General features: G+C 44.8%; 1 protein-coding gene and 1 pseudogene across 1 annotated transcript in view; one reads left to right on the top strand and one right to left on the bottom strand.

Annotated features, from left to right (window-relative positions):
* NID1 (nidogen 1) overlaps positions 1 to 17,047 on the bottom strand; it is an 83,634-nt gene extending 66,587 nt beyond the window's left edge. Inside the window, exon 1 of the mRNA XM_004432391.3 lies at positions 16,753 to 17,047. Within this exon, the coding sequence (XP_004432448.1) occupies positions 16,753 to 16,977 (225 nt within the window). The 5' untranslated portion in view covers positions 16,978 to 17,047. The remainder of the gene's footprint in view (positions 1 to 16,752) is intronic.
* Positions 7,771 to 16,533, top strand: LOC106802187 (charged multivesicular body protein 1B2-like; annotated as a pseudogene).
* Positions 17,048 to 17,369: the final 322 nt, after the last annotated feature.

The raw sequence follows: 17,369 nt of genomic DNA, 5'->3' as shown, positions 1-17,369 counted from the left end.
CAGACTTTGCCCCCCTAATCCATAAATATCCCTGAGTCCCATTTTTGAGAGGCAGATTTCAGACTCGTTCTCCTGCTTCCTCACTTGGCTGCCTTGTGATTCAAACCCTCTCTCTGCTGCAATCTCTTCATCTTGGTGACTGGTTTTCTGGGCAATGGGCAAAAATGAACCAGGTTTGGTGACATAAGTAACGCACCACTTCTTTATTGAAAAACAGATACTTCCAGCACACTGACCAATGTAAATACTGCCCTGAAATCTTGTTTGCAGTTTACACTGGAAAAAAGAAGTTCCTTTAGCAAAGTTAAACCTCAGCGCAGTGTGTTACTAGCACAACTTAATGCCCCTTTACAGAACATGTCCATCCACTCAGCACAGCAAACAACAGGCTTATCCAGCTGCGAGGGGCAGAACAAGTCCATTATATCACAAAACACCCCAGGGTGAAAATGCCAAGCACCACATGGCCCACAGCTGGAGCCAATTATGTACAACTGTTTCAACCCTGCTGGCATTAAGAAGAGGATGGACAGAGCAACTAACTCATATTGGGGGAGTGTTCCCCATTTAAAAGAGCACTTCCTGTCTCACGTTCATCTTTCAAGTGAACTCACAGATAAAGTGAACTTCACTTTTCCATGAAGCACTGGAAAAAGTCTAAATGCAGATACTCAATAAATCAAAATTACAGGTTAGATTCCTTATATTCAAATGCACACTGAAGAAGTGACACAACAAGCATCTTGTCAAGCTTACAGGAGCCTAGTAGCAGTCCCGAAGGCAGAAAGCCGCCTGCAATGGTGGGGGAAATCTTTCTTCAAAACAGATGTGGTTACAGAATATTTGAGGCAGGCACAAATAAGAAACCAATGGGGTGATTTTAGAAATGCAAATAGCTGTACTGAGAAGACAATGAAATTGCATGGAGTTGCAAAAGCAAACTCCAGGGATGGGAGGAAGCAGGAACTTAAGGTGAAATAATTTAGCGTAATGAATGGAAAGGCAGCAAACATTTACTGAGTGTCTGCTAAGTTTGAGGCCCTTTACTAAAGCTGTTTGCATTTTTAAAAATTTAATGCAACCATTGCTCTTTTTGCATACCTGAAACAGACAAGTAAATGACAAGAGACTTAATTTAGCTTAATGTCACACAGCTGGCAAGTGATGGAACTGGGATTTGAACCCACATCTGCTAGAGTCTATAACCTGTGCTCTTTCTGTTAGTATATTCAGCTGCCTAGTTTAGAGACATTGGGAGCAAAAGTCATGGAAGTTGCAAAGCTTCATGAGATGGACAGCTAGAAAAAGCTGGAAAACTAAAAGGGCCTAAGAAAAGAAAAACCTGATAAAGAAGTCCACAAAATAGCCAAATCCATGACACAATCAAGGGGGAGGTTGACTTCAGCCTAGAGCCCAGAGGGGACCTGGGGCCTGACCCACTTTCATGGTACTTTACAGTTTAGAAAGCATTTTTACTCCCGTCATCTCATTAGACCTAGTAAAGTAGGCAATAATATCATCTTCATTCTTCATTTGAGAAAAATGAGTTTCAGTTGCCTAAGATCATACACTAGAAGTGCCAGAACAAAACTCTCGAGTTCAAATGCAATTTTTTTCCATTAACCCCACTGAGCCAGAGAAATGGCTCTGGCTTGAATTAGAAATAAAAACAAAAGAATTAGCAGATAAAAACAAGGGACAACTTGTGGGTAATAGTTGAGAGATGAGTCAGGGGCTGGCCCCGTGGCATAGCAGTTAAGTTTGCACGCTCCATTTCAGCGGCCCGGGGTTTGCCAGTTTGGATCCTGGGTGCAGACCTGCGCACCACTCATTATGCCATGCTGGGGCATCATCCCACATGGAGCAACTAGAAGGACGTACGACTATGACAGGCAACTATCTGCTGGGGCTTTGGGGAGAAAAAAGCGAAAAAAAGGAGGAAGATTGGCAACAGATGTTAGCTCAGGGCCAATCTTCCTCAAAAAAAAAAAAAAGAGTCAATATTTTCAACTTAATCTAGTTAATGTCTAATGAGAGACTTTGGATCAGTTACCCATCTCTTCTGCAGGAAATTTCTACCTGGGATTACCTTCCAACATTTAAAAATGGTTGAGGTCTTTAAATTTTAACTTCTGTTGTATCTATCAAACAAGGGGGAGTGGTGTCCTTCAGTACTGCAGAACAGGAGACTATCAGGGAAGGGAGGAGATGGCCTTGCCCAAACCCTGAGCCTCTGGGGAGAAGCGTGCTCCTCCTTGACACCTTGGATGTAGGTGTCGGAAGTTTACCTGTGCCAACTGGAGCTCCAGTACTTCCTCAATTTAGATTACACCAATCCCTTAATTTGAACACCAATCTCTCTCTTCTTTTTTTTTTGGTGAGGAAGAGTGGCCCTGAGCTAACACCTGTGCCAATCTTCCTCTATTTTGTACGTGGGTTGCCGCCACAGCATGCTTTGATGAGTGGTGTAGATCTGCACCTGGGATGTGAACCCACGAACCCCAGGCTGCTGAAGCGGAGAGTGCTGAACTTAACCACTATGCCACCGGGCCGGCCCCAGGAAAGCTCTTCTTTACAGAAGTATGCTAGCTAATAAACATAGAAAGAATGATAGAAACAAACAAGCTGACAACAAAACAAAATAAAATGCAGTTCAGCAATCTTTAATTTAATAATTGATTCAGGCAAAAATCATCAATGGATGCTAAAAATATTAGGTAAAAGATTGGTGGGCAAGGGACAGTTGCATAAGGCCAAAGTGTCACCCATAGCTTGCTCACTGCTCCAAAGGGAAAAACACAACTTTACAAACATGATCTAGCTGTCATCTCCTTAACACTAGCAGCTAGCAGAGCAATCACCAGACATCAGTTGCTTCCTAACGTTATACCATATGACGTATACGGCTTCATTCATGAAATATTCTTGTTAAATAATGTTTAATCTACTCAACAATAAAATACAAATAACCCAATTTAAAAAATGATCAAAGGACTTGAATGAACATTTCTCCAAAGATATACAGATGGCCAATAAGCACATGAAAAAATGCTCAACATCATTAGCCACCAGGGAAATGCAAATTAAAACCACAATGAAATACCACTTCACACCCACTAGGATGGCTAGAATCAAAAAGTCAGATAATAACAAGTGTTGGTGAGGATAAAGAGACATTGAAACCCTCATACATTGCTGGAGGGAATATACAATGGTGCAGCCACTTTGGAAAACAGTTTGATAGTTCCACAAAATGTTAAACATAGAGTTACCATTCAACCCAGTATTTCCACTCCTAGGTATATACCCAAGTGAACTGAAAGCAGATATCCACCCAAAAACTTGTACACAAACATTCATAGCAGAATTATTTATAATAGCCAAAAAGGAGAAGCAACATGAATGTCCATTAACTTATGAATCGACAAATAAAACAATGGAATATTATTCAGCCATAAGAGAATGAAATACTGATACATGCTACAACATGGATGAACCTTGAAAACGTTATGCCCAGTGAAAGAAGCCAGTAACAGAAGGCTACATATTGTATGATTCCATTTATGTGAAATGTCCAGAACAGACAAATCCATAGAGACAGACAGTAGATTAGTGGTTGCCAGGGACTTGGGGAGTAGAAAGGGGGGCAGATGGGGAGTAACTGCAAAAGGATATGGGGTTTGTTTTGGAGGTGATCAAAATATTCCAGAGTTAGATAATGGTAATGGTTGCACAACTCCCTGAATATACTAAAAATCATTGAACTGTGTACACTGTAAAGGGGTGAATTTTTATGGTATGTGAATTCTATCTTAATAAAGCTGCTATTTAAGAAATCAAGGAGGTGTATAAAACAAGGGGGGATGTGTACATACATATGTTTGTGCATTTGAGAATCTCTCTGCAGGGAGATAAAAAATTCATGAAAAGTAATTATATCTTAGTGGGGAACAGGCTGGAGGCCAGGGTGGGAAAGACACTTCACTTTTCACTGTTTTTTTTTTTTTTTCCCCAGCAGGTTTTATTTTTATTTATTTATTTTTTTCCTCAATTTTCATTTTATTTTATTTTATTTTTTTAATTTTTTGTTTATTGCAGTAACATTGGTTTGTAACATTGGTTTATAACATTGTAAAAATTTCAGGTGTACATCATTGTACTTCTATTTCTGCATAGATTACATCATGTTCACCACCAAAATACTAATTACAACCCATCACCACACACATGTACTGAATTATCCCTTTCACCCTCCTCCCTCCCCCCTTCCCCTCTGGTAACCACCAATCCAATCTCTGTCCCTATGTGTTTGTTTATTGTTGTTATTATCTACTACTTAATGAAGGAAATCATGCGGTATTTGACCTTCTCCCTCTGACTTATTTCACTTTGCATTATACCCTCAATGTCCATCCATGATGTCACAAATGGCTGGATTTCATCATTTCTTATGGCTGAGTAGTATTCCATTGTTTTTCACTGTTTTTACAAGGTTTTTTTTTTTAACCATTTGCATTATATTACTATTCCAAAAATTAGTTTAAAAATAAATTTATACTTGTTTCCTAAAGAAAAAAAGATTACCAGTTTTCAGGAAATACAGAGATAGAATAATAAGCTAAACTACATTACAAAGAAATTGTTAAACACAGAAGGTGGGGCATTCTACAGCACAATAGACAGTGATTCTTAAATAAGTTGATGAATCAAAAGGCAGAAGGTATTGTTCAAAATTAAAAGAGACTGAAGAGAGAGCCAAATGTAATGCTTGGTCCTTCTTTGGACCCCAGTCTAAATAAGTCTAGCTATAAAGGACAGCTTTGGGAATACTGGAGAAATTTGGTATCAACTGGGCCTGAATTGATATGGATTTTGTTATGTGTGATAATAGTATGCTGGTTATGCAGGGAAATATCCTTATGTTTTAGGAGTGCATACAAAATATTTAGTGATGTAATGTCATGAAGACTCTAATTTGCTTTGGATACGTCAGCAAAGGGAAATTGATGAAACAAGTATGGAAAATGCTAACAACTGTTACATTTAGGTAATGTGTCTATGCGTATTCATGATACTATTTTCTTCCCTTGTTTGTGTGTGTTTGAAAATATCTATAATTAAAAATTAAAGAACAGAAAAAAATTTACTTGAGAACCAAGTAGTTAAGAAACCTTAGGGGCTAAGGAAAAATTTTTTTTTTTTTTGGTGAGGATGATTTGCCCTGAGCTGACTTTGTTGCCAATCTTCCTTTTGTTTGCTTGAGGAAGATTAACCCTGAGGTAACATCTGGGCCAATCTTCCTCTGTTTTGTATGTGGGTCACCGCCACAGCATGGATGACGAGTGGTGTAGGTCCATACCCGGGATCCGAACCCGCAAACCCAGGCCACCAAAGCAGAGCGCACCGAATTTAACCATTGTGCCATGGGGCCGGCCCCAGGAACAACTTTTTTCACAAGCAATGCAGTAGTGAGTGGTGTCATGCAGCATGAGTGGTGTCAGGCAGTGTGAGTGCTGTCAGGCAGCGTGAGTGCTGTCAGGCAGCGTGAATGGTGTCAGGCAGCGTGAGTGCTGTCAGGCAGTGTGAATGGTGTCAGGCAGCGTGAGTGGTGTCGTGCAGCGTGAGTGGTGTCAGGCAGCGTGAATGCTGTCAGGCAGTGGTGAGCAGCATCACACAGGGAAATTTGCAAACATGCACAGAAGAATAGTACCACAAACACCTGTATATCATCAATCAGCTCCCACGATCAGCTCCTACTATCGTGCTCCAGTTCCTGTTTCATCTACTCTTTCCACACATATGCATATTTATTTTTTCTTTTTTGAAGTATTTTTACTTCATATGTATCTCTTCTTGAAAAACAGCTTGTTTCAAACATGTCCTTTTACCGCCACTTTGTTTCAATCAGGATCGACAAAGTCCTCATCTTGCATTTGGTTAATATGTCTCTTAAATCTTTTAATCTATGCCAGTTCTCCATCCTTCTTTTTCTTCCATGCCATTTATTTGTTGAAGAAAATGGGAATCTTTTAAAAATAAATCATGTCACTCATCTACTTAGAAATCACTAACGGCATCCCGCTGCTTCATAGAATAAAGTAAAAAAATACCTAGCATCCATTCATTCATTCATTCATTCATTCAACAAATCATAGCAGACCTCCCACTCTGTGCCACAGGCACTGCTCCTGGTACCTGAGTAGGTGAAGGTGCTGAGTACGGCAGGCCAGACCCTGCCCTCACAGGGCTCAGACTCTAAAGGAAAAGACTAGCAACAAACAGTAAACAAACAAATGAATACACTAGTTTTAGGTGGCTATACATGCTGTGATGAAAACAAGATAGAGCGCAACCAAACATCACAAATAGGGGTCTGCATGTGGGCTGAGACCTGAGTGACAGGAAGGCGCAGCAATGGGGAGATCAGAGCCATGGGTCTGGGCAGAGGAAGAGACCTGCCAAGACCTGGGTGGGACAAGCTGGCTGCGGTCGAGGGAGAGAAAGAAGGCTGGTGTGACTGGAGCCTGGCGTGTGAGGGGAACAGGACAAGGGAGGAGGGTGGAGAGACGGGCTAGGCTGGGCCATGTGGGGCTTGGCCGACACATGGTGAGAAGTCTGGATGTCATTAAGTGCAAAGGAAAACCCTTGGAGGCTCTGAGCCAGAGTGACCAGGTCTGATTCAGCTCTCCCAGTTCTTCTCGCACCATCGCCCTCACTCGCATTGGCTTCGTTCTGCTGTGGCATGCCACGCTCCTTCCCTCTACACTCCCACGGTCTCACACGCAGTAATGTTTCCTCCGTGTGAATCATCGTCCTGCCTCCTCTGCTTTTTCACACGGCCGACCTCTACTCATCCTTCAGTTCCAGCTGGGTTGGGAAGGTTCTCCTGACCCCTCCAACTAGCTCAGGTCCCACCACAACATATCCCCACCCTGAACTTCTCCTTCATAGTACTTATCACAGTGGCAATTGATCAATTATTGGTGTAATTATTGGTTTAATGTCTGTCTTCCTCAGTAAACTATAAACTCTGTGAGAGCAGAAACAACACTGGTTTGGTTTCAATCTGTATCTCCAAAGCCTAGCACTGTGCCTGGCATATTAGGCAACAGATTAGATATTTGTTGAATAAACAGATGATGTATCTTAACATTCTACTACATTTTATGATAAATAATATCCAGTGTCCTGAACTAGTAAATATGCTTAGTCAACATCTGGTCACTCAATCAACGAATATTAAAGATCCACGATAAAATGGGCCTTAGAGATAATCTTGTCAAACCTCTTTGTTTTATAAATAAAAGAGACCCGGAATAACAAAAGGCTGATATATGAAGAGATTTGACCTCAATTATAAATTGGTCAACTCCTTTTCAGCCTCCACTAGAAATTAATACTTACTTTAAGTATGCTGTGATTCAACCAGAGCCACTGCTAGACCACAGGGTTCCTTTGGGTAAATTAGAAGCAGGTGACTTTTCTGAGGCTCGGGGCTCGGTGAGTGGCCGGTGGGCTGGACTTCAGCTCCTGCTTGTCCAGAGCCTTTGTGGTGCAAACAACCTGCATAACCATGGTGGGGGCCCTGGGCTTGACCAGCAGATCCACACAATTCCTGCATGCCAGCAAGCGTGGCAGCTCTAGGAGTGATGTCAAGAGGAATAAGACACAATCTCTGGAAGCCAGGCAAGCCCACAGCTCAGGACTAGAATGGGACGCCCTCCCACCAAACCTGGGCTGCCACCTCTCAAAAAAAGTCATGGGACCGTGTCAAATATGGAGAACCACTTATTTAACTTGAAGTTTACTGTAAAAGAACTTAATAGGAATGCCAGGAAATATGAGAAAGAAGAAAAGGCCAAGATCAAAAAGGCCATTCAAAGGGGCAATACAGAAGTTCCAAGAATACACGCCAAAAATGCAATCCGCCAGAAGAACCAAGCAATTAGTTTCTTGAGTGTGAGCACTAGGGTTGATGCTGGAGCAGCAAGAGTTCAAACCATGAGCAAGGTAACAAAGTCCATGGCCGTTGTGTTTAAGTCTATGGATGCTTCATTGAGGGGTATGAACCTTGAAAAGATTTTGCCCTGACAGACCAACGTGAACACCAATTGGAAATGCTGGGTGTTCCAACACAACAGATAGAAGACACAATGAGTAGCACTACAACACCAGCAACATCACAAAACCAACTGGCTATGCTGCTTCAAGAAACAGCCTTGATCTCAATAGAGAACTACCACAGGGTTGACAGGTCCTATTGGCACAAGTGTTGCTTCGAAAGAATAGGATGAACTGTCACAGAGACTTGATCACCTATGTGATAAAGAGTACTTTAAAGAGTAATTTAAAGAACTGGTGCTTCTGTTTACTTCATTTGCTTCTGAAATATTTTGTGTGTAGGTATAGATAAGTTGTACTCCAATTATACTAAGAACACTATATATGCCAGAATGCTTAAACACTGTTTGTATGTAACCCTTTCTTTTGCCTTGCTGTACTTTCCAACACATTAAAAAATTCCAGCGAGTTTCCACTGTGACAGATTTTATAGTTCAGTATATTATGTGTAAAAATATGAGGGATATATTTTTGTCGATGCCTTGACAGAGCTAGCATTAGCTTGTTGCATATGAAACATCTTTCTCAAAAGTTACATCAATAATCTAGCACAAAAGTACTACAGAAGAAAGTATAGAATAAAGGTTTTGGTTTTTTTAAAAAAAGGCATAATCTCTTCTCTCAACAAAGAAGAAAGCCCACAGTTTTGGAGCACTTTACCACATGATGAGCTGTTTAAATATATTAATTCAACGAATGTTCACAACTCCATGAGGAACACAACGATGTCTCTGTTTCACAGATGAACAAACCAAGGCTTACAGAGGTTGGATAACTTATCCAAGATCACACAACTAGTGTGGTAGAACAGAGATTCAAACTCACTTCTATTGGGCTCTGGAGACCTCACTCTTTCCACGCTACCTGCTGATAATCCAACTGAACAGATATAATTAAGATGCATGAACATTTGGGAATATATCAAGCTCCAAATCAGACAGTATTAGAGTTACAGAGAGTTCTAAGGACAGAGATCAATGTCCTCTGCTGGCACTGGTCAGTTAGGAAAGAAGAAGAACTTGTGTTGGCCCTGGGAGAACGGGAAGAATCTGAGAGGTAAGAGATGGAGGAAGTGGTAGGGTAAAAGAATGGACAAAGAGCCAAAGTAAGACCTATTTTACTTTTCTTGGAAATGTTATGGCAAAGCTGGAATAAAGCTATAATGGTAGGGTGAGGCCCTGAATCCAGGCCCAAGAGTCCACCTTCTTCTGAAGTTAGGGTGAGGGAGGGCACTAAAGAAACTGAACACAGTTGGAAAGTGTCATATCCAACATGACAAGAAAGATTCAGATGCAAGGGCCTGCTGTGAAGGTGAAATGGAGAAGAACCGGTGATTTGCCAAGATAACCATCATGTTACCCAACCCAGTGGTCAATCCTCAATGCTCGTCTTTTTGGCCCATCAGCAACGTTTAACATGGTGGTTCACTCCCTCCTCCTTGATACACTTTCTTCACTTGGCTTCCAGGCTACCACCCTCTCTTGGTTTTCCTCTTATCTCACTGGCCACCCGCTTTCAGTCTCCATTGCTGGCTCCTCCTCCTATCCCTGACCTGTTAGAGGCTCCCCTGGACTCCTTCTCTATCTACATGCACTCCCTTGGTGGAGTTCATTTAGTTCTCTTGTTTTAAATACCACCATCTATGTGCCAACAACTTCCAAATTTATATCCAAAGCCCAGGCTTCTCTTCCAAACTCCAGACTCATCCCAGACCCCTGATGTTTAGTAGTATACTGCCTAATATTACACTATACAGTCACGCGTCACTTAACAACGGAGATATCTTCTGAGAAATGCGTCGTTAGGCAGTTTCGTCATTGTGTGAACATAATAGAGTGCACTTCCACAAACCTAAATGGTATAGCCTACTACACACCTAGGCTATATGATGCTAATCTTATGGGACCACCTCATATATGCGGTCTGTCGTTGACCAAAACATCGTTATGCGACACACAACTGTAATTTACGTATTTATTATGTTTGTTGTTTATTTTCCTGCTCCCACTCTCCTGCTAGAATGTAAACTCAATGAGGACAGGGTTCTTTGTTTCATTCACTTGTATTCTAAGTGACTAAAACAGTGCCTGGCACATAGGCCTTTGATAAGTATTTGTAGAATAAATGAATGAAGAGAAGAGGGCGATGCAGCCTCAGGGCAGTGTGAGAACCCTCATAAGGTACCATTAACAAGGAAAAGCAAGTGGTAGTGAAAGCAGCTAAGGGGTGGAGGAGGGTGAGTAATTCTCAGTCTGCCACATGGAACCTGAAGTGACAGATGGGCATTTGGGTGCAAACATATGGTATGATTTTGAAAATCTGGGACCCGTGCTCATGAGAGAGGTCACGGCCAGAGACTGCCATGGAGCAGGCAGGTGAAGCCATACAGGTTGGCAAGATCGCCAAAGAAAGGAAAAATTGAACAAAGGAAACACAAACCATATTCTATGACTCCAGGGGCCTCATGGTCTATTTGTGGACTGGCAGAATATATAAGGAGGCAAGCAAAGGAAACATTTGCAATGATCACAGTACAGTTTAGACTTAGCTCAGGTCTACTGAGGCATCAGGGAATGAAACTGGTTGGGTGGAGTTCTTCATGGAGACTCTGAGCTCCCCCAAGTTCTAGGGGTCATTTCTCTATCGTGGTTCATAGCACAGGGCATTGGAATCACCTGTTCATCTGTGGCTCCCTTACGACACTGAGACATCCTGGAAGGCAGGGACCTGGTCATATTCAGTTGCTGTGTTTTGCACAGTTTATAGCCCTAGCACCTAGCACAGCCTCCTACATACCTAGGAATCCCTTGATAAACACTGATGGAATGAATCAAGTTTTGAAGAAAGTGAGTAGCCTATATTGGCAGATAAGTTAGGGTAAAAAGTGGAGGAAAGTTGGAAGATCTTGAAGGATAAGTTAAATTTACCCTACTTAAGGAAAGATTCCTGTATGTAAGTGATATAACAAAAATTTGTTTGTGGAAGATGTATGTGTGTGTCTGTGTGCGTGTGAGAGAGAGAGAGAAAGAGAGAAATAAGATGAGAGAGCGAGAACAAGAGACTAGAGGCAGGCAAGTCAAGATACAATCTTTTTGCTATCAAGGATTTCCTTGTATTATTTTTCCATAGCGTGAAGGATTTTATTTCCAAAAACAAATTGAACTTATTAAATTTATTTCTCCATTTTTATGAATCAAGACATAAATAATTTAATATGCAATAAAACCATGTTCTAGAAATTCTTCTATTGGTCTACAGAGTTGATCAGAGCTTCTGATCAGCATGAGATAATCAGCATTAATAAACTGAGATGATAAAATTCCAGTCAAAGGAAGAAAATGTTTTTATTGTTCTATACAACCTCATTACGTTTTTGAAGAACTCTTGCCCAGGGAGGTCAGTTCATTGGCCAAGGCCGCAGAGCTCATGTGAAATGTCCAATGGCTCAGTGAGCTGGCTGACTAGATTTATAGATTGGCCCATTCCTCACTCATTATCCAGGATGGGGTCCAAAGAATGGCTGGCTTCAGCGCTGGGACCGTGCTGATTCACCATGCAAAATAAGAGGTTATCTCATGGGGAGAATCAGACCTTATCATGTTGGAAGTTGGCCATGGGCCACAGGAGGAAGTCTGGCAATGAAGATGGCTCCTCACTCCGCCACGGAGCATTTCCCCAGCAGTACCATTCTCCTGCCTTTGAACATGTCTCAAGTTAAGGCAGAGGTATATAATGTTCAGATACCATTTCATCAGCAGCTCTCAAACATTTTGCCTCAGGACTCTTTTACACTCTTAAAAATTATTAAAGACCCCCAAAGGTTTGTGTTTATATAGATTGTATTAATCAATATTTATCATATCAGAATTAAAACTGAGAAAAATTTAAATATTTATAATACTTAAATAATAATGAATTCCTTACATGTTAACATAAATAACATTATTTTTTATGAAAATAAAACCCAAAAGTGCTTAGGGAGAGATGTGTCATTGTTTCACATTTTTGCAAATCAATCTGATGTCTGATGATGGAAGACAGCTGGATTCTCATACCTTCTACATTCAATCTGTTGTGATAGATATTACACATCATGTAACCTCTGGTGAACTCTACTGTATACACACGAGAGCATGGGAGTATAAAAAGCAAATAACATTTTAGTATTATTAGGAAAAGAGTTTGGGGGTTTTTGTTTTTTGCTGAGGAAGATTCACCCTGAGCTAACATCTGTTGCTAATCTTCCTCTATTTTGTACGCGGGTTGCTGTCACAGTATGGCCACTGATAGACGAGGAGTGCAGGTCGGCACCTGGGAAACAAACTTGGGCTGCCGAAGCAGAGTGTGCTGAACTTAACCACTAGGCCACTGGGGCTGGCCCAGGAAAAGAGTTTTGACCTTGTGAATTTCTTGACAAAGTCTCCAGGATACCCAGGAGTCCCCAGACCACACTTTAAGAACTGCTCCATTAGGTCATCACTAACGGTATCCTTTCCAAGGGCTCTGAAACCAGCTTTCATCTTGTTTTTCACTATCCTAGCTCCTCTTGTAAACCAGTGTCTCAAGGGGTCCACTTGCCTTCCCAGCCCAACTGCTCACTTGAAGGTCTAATAGCTACAGGGCTTCTTCATGTTCTGGTCACCTCATTGGTCCCCAATGCCACAGCATCAAACCTGGCTAACACTTTTTCACTCAAGTCAGCCCTCCCAGCCATCTCGTCACTTTCTCACTCTTCAAGACTAAGAACCCCTCCCTGCCTGTCTTCTTCATATCCCACATGTGATTGATCAGAAATCCTGTTGATGACACTTAGATCACCTCTCAGGTTCACCCTCTGTTCTCCTTGCCACCCTTTTTGTGAGCCCTCATCACCTCATGTCTAGATAAACCAGCAGCTTATGGAACTGGCTTTGCTGCTCCCAAACTCTCCCTGTCTCCCTATTTGTCCATGCTGTCTTGCAAACCACTGCCAGACTTACCTTACTAGAGACGGGCATATGTGCCTCGTGACCAGCTACAGACAGCTTAACCTACCAACCACGGACCTTCTAGCCATCTTTCGTGACCCTCTATGTAGTGTATTGTATCATTTGGCCCCACATCTTCACCTCTCCTTGTATCTATGCCTGTTGCCACTATGGGTAGGGTGACCTGCCTCACCCTGGCTCAGCCATGTGACTTGCTTTAGTCCATGAGATGTTAGGAGACATGACCCAAGCAGAGGCTTGAAAAAGCACTTGAGGGTATTGAACATTTGAAATGTGGCTAGTGTGACTGAAAGGCTGAAATTTTCATATTATTTAATTTTAATTAATTCAATTTTAAATAGCTACATATAGCTAATCGCCACCCTATTAGAGAAAATGGCAGTGGAGGATGAGAGAACCATGGAGCTGAACCAAATCACCCCAACTGCCCCTGCTAAAGCCACCCTTGATCAGCCCACCACCTGTTGATTCCAGACACATGAGCAATAAATGCTTATTGTTATATGCCACTGAGGTTTTGTGGCTGTTTGTTATACAGCAAAAGCTAGCTGATACATTCTATCTCCTGACCCCACCTGCCTACCCAGACAGAAACCTCCTATTCCAACAGAAACCCTCTGCTCCAGTCAGATCGTACTCCTCGCTCTCCCAGCATTTGCCAAGCTTGTTCCCATCCTCATGCATTTGCCCCTGCAGTACTTCCCACCTGGAATGGGCTCTCTACCTCCTGTCCATCTACTGAAATGGGACCTGTCTTTCAAGTCTTACATGTAACCTCCTCTCTAAAGTTCTGCCTCACTGTTCTAGCCCACAACAATCCTTCATGTCCATTACCACATGTTTGAGGCTTGATGCTTGCATGTATTATGAGTCAGACATGGGCTTGGGCTGGAATCCTCGTTTGGGCATTTAACTGGGAGTATAGCCTTGGGTAATTACCAATTATTATTATTTCTTCATCTGAAAAAAGGGGCGAGAGCCAGCCCTGATGGTCTAGTGGTTAAAGTTTGGTGCTCTCATTGCTTCGGCGGCCCAGGTTTGTTTCCAGGTCATGTAACCACACCACCCGTATGTCAGTTGCCTTGCCGTGGTGGTGGCTCACAGAGAAGAACTAGAAGGACTTACAACTAGGATATACAACCATGCACTGGGGCTTTGGGGAGAAAAAAAAAAAAGAGAGAAGAATTGACAACAGATGTTAGTTCAGGGCAAATCCTTCCCTGCAAACAAAAAAGGGGGCTAGTTGTTCTGAGAATTAAATAATGTAAAACTAGCAAGTCCCTGACACAAGTAGATATACTCATCCAATAATGGTTTTCCTTCTCAGTGCGGGTTCCTTTCATTTTCCTAGTCTAGTTCCCAGAACAGTGCAGACCACCTAGTTCATGCTCACACTCCCTGTCAATTCATCTTTTCACTCAGGGCAAGTGAGGGTTTCCATCAGCTCAAAAGAGCATCCACACAGCCACAAACAGTGGTGGATGCTGTGATGTGTCACCAGATCCGCCTTCCGCTCCTGGGAATGCAGCCCTCAGTTGTCAGCCCTCTTTGAGGATTGCCTCCCTGGAGAAGGGTCACACCTCCTTTCAGGGCAGCCGTTATCAAATGACTGATCTCTGTATGGGCGCAGAGGCCCAGCCCTCTCATACAGACTTGAGAGAGCTCTGAAAGGTCATCCCACCTTCAGAGCTCCCAGGGGGCTGGCTGAGACCTTTGTTGGGACTGTATTGCAGCCCAGCTTCTCCCTCTGCTCAATCCTTCTTCATTTCCCTCCCTTCAATAGGTGTGGATCTGAGGAGTTCACCCTAATTAAATAACCTGCCTGTTAATCTCCATCTCAGAGTCAGCTTCCTGGAACCCAACCTGTAGCACAGATATAAGATCCAGAGAGCTCTGGGATTCCTTCTCATTGAAATGCAGATTAAACCCAAATAGACCCAGAAGGTATAGTTTGACAGGAATCATTTTTTAGCAATGGATTTCCTAGGTCTTTAAAATGTAATGTAGTTAGTCTGGTGCCACAAGTAAAGGAGGGCAGGAGGCCCCAAATTTAACATAGGCGTTCTTAACTCGGGGTCCCAAGACCCACCATAGGAGGTCATGAGCAGAATTCAGTGGGTCTGTTAACTTAGAGGGGACAAAAGAAATTTCATTTTTACACTTAATAACCCCTAACTGATAATAAGCACTTCCTTCCATTATGAATGCAGGCAACAAAGCACAGTAGCAGTAGCACTTAATGACCCTGCCACTCATAGAAGTCACAGATGCTCTCCTATCACGTTATAGTCACCGCAGTTCTGAGTATTGTTTACAGTTCTCATGATCTTGAAAGTTCAGTAATTAGCTGACCCACCATTGGATTTACTGCTACATCTTGCTATTTAATATGGTTAAAAATAAACACAAAAATTACTTCATACAATTTTTGTTTTAATATTTTGATCTGCCTTTCAACATAATGGATTTCCTTGGCAATCCTGTGGATTTTGTTTTATACATTTACAAGCATTATTCTAAGAAGGGGTCCCATAGGCTTCCCCAGACTGCCCACCGGGGTCTGGGCAGTCATCCAACAAGGGCGACACTCTCTGTGGGTGGAGACTTTAAGGGCTCATTCTTTTTAGGCAAAGCCGACAAGCTCCACGTGGGTGTTGTCCAGGCGCAGTCTGCCACCGGTCAGACGACGAGCACAGCCATTTCAAGGGCAAGACAGGATCCAGCCGCTGTTTGTGTTGTTCCCCCCGCTTCTGGAATGCGCACAGCTTTATATGAAATCCACATGGTGCGCGGCTGGGGAAGGCGGCGGCACGAGAGGACTTCACCAAGTTGACAGCGTCCTTGGGCCCGGCCGGTTCCGAGAAGGCTCCAGGGAGCTAAAGGTCACCTGGCCCCGCTCCCCACTGGGGGCTCCCCACGGTGACAACGCTCGGCTACAGGAAATTGGATCACCGGAGGACCCTGCCTTCCCAGCCCTGAACTCTGGACCAAAACGCGTTTCACTCTAGAGCAGAATCATTGCCGAGACACATCCGGAGTTCACACACACAAACGCAGGGGACTGTCGGCTAAATTCCCGGGGCGGAGAGCCCAGTTGGGCGGTCTTTTCCTGCCTCGGCACCTACGGGAGTCCCGGGGCCCGCGCGCCGGCTGCGACCCATCTCTGGCCCTTGCCCTGCGGAGGCTCTGCGGCCGCGCCTGGTTCCACCCGGACCGGGTTCTGTCCCCAAAGGCGCGGGACAATAGCGAGACGCGGACCGACTTCCCGGCGGCAACGCCGCCTACAGCAGCGGGAGAGGAAATCCTGCCCCCGGTCCCGGGTCCCGGGTCCCGGGTCCCGGGGTCCCTGAGTCAGGCAGGGCGCGCGCGGGCGGCGCAGACGGGGCGAGCTCCCCAGACCCGCGTGCTCCTCGGGCGACGGTGACCAGGCGGGAGGGAGACATCGGCGGGCCGGGCGCAGACGGGAGCCCAGCGCCGCACCCCGAGCCCGGGCTGCCAGCGGGTCCGGGTTCCCGCCCACGACGCCCACATCCGTCCGGGTCCGCGGGCGCCCCCCGCCCGCCCCAGCCTTCCTTCCGACGCCCGCTCGGCCCCCCACGCCCTCCCCCGAACGCCCCCACCTCCTGCCCCTGGCCGCACTCACGTAGACCGAGTGGATGTCGGATTTGTCGAAGAAGCGGAGCGCCCCGTTCAGCTCCAGGGCTGGGGAGACGCGGTCGTCCCCGGCCTCCAGCTCCAGGTCCCCATGTCCTGGGCCGAAGGGAAAGAGCTCCTGGCGGCTCAGGCAGCCCCCGGGCCCCGCCAGCAGCAGCTGCAGCAACAGTGCCCGCGTCCACGCAGGCCCGCTCCGGCGGATCGCAGCCAACATGTTCCCGATCTGCTGTCCCGCACACCCAGCGGCTCGGCGGCCGGAGGCTGAGGAAGGCGGAGACGTAACCGGACGCCCCTCGGCAGCCCCTCCACGCCTCCCGCCTCCCAACGGTCCCACCCCGGGAACTAGGGGAGGGAAACCGAGGGGAGATGGGGAGGGCCCCGCCCCGTCCACAGGGCGCCGCGGAGGCTGCCCAATGGCCGCGCGGGGAAGGGCGAGGGGCCACACCGAATCCCCCAGCCGTCCTGGCCGCGTCGCCCTCGTCCCCCTCAGGGTGGTGGGTGCTGGTGGCCGCGATTCCCGAAGCCAACCCAGTTCCCACCGAACGGCCACTCCGGGAGGTGGGAGGAGAGCGCCGGGCCCTGCACCATTGTCCTCTGGTCAGGGCT

The sequence above is a fragment of the Ceratotherium simum genome, chromosome 6 (assembly GCF_057802395.1).
Source record: "Ceratotherium simum simum isolate JZ-2026a chromosome 6, ASM5780239v1, whole genome shotgun sequence".
Classification (NCBI taxonomy): domain Eukaryota; kingdom Metazoa; phylum Chordata; class Mammalia; order Perissodactyla; family Rhinocerotidae; genus Ceratotherium; species Ceratotherium simum.
This window is presented reverse-complemented; position numbering and strand designations above follow the sequence as displayed.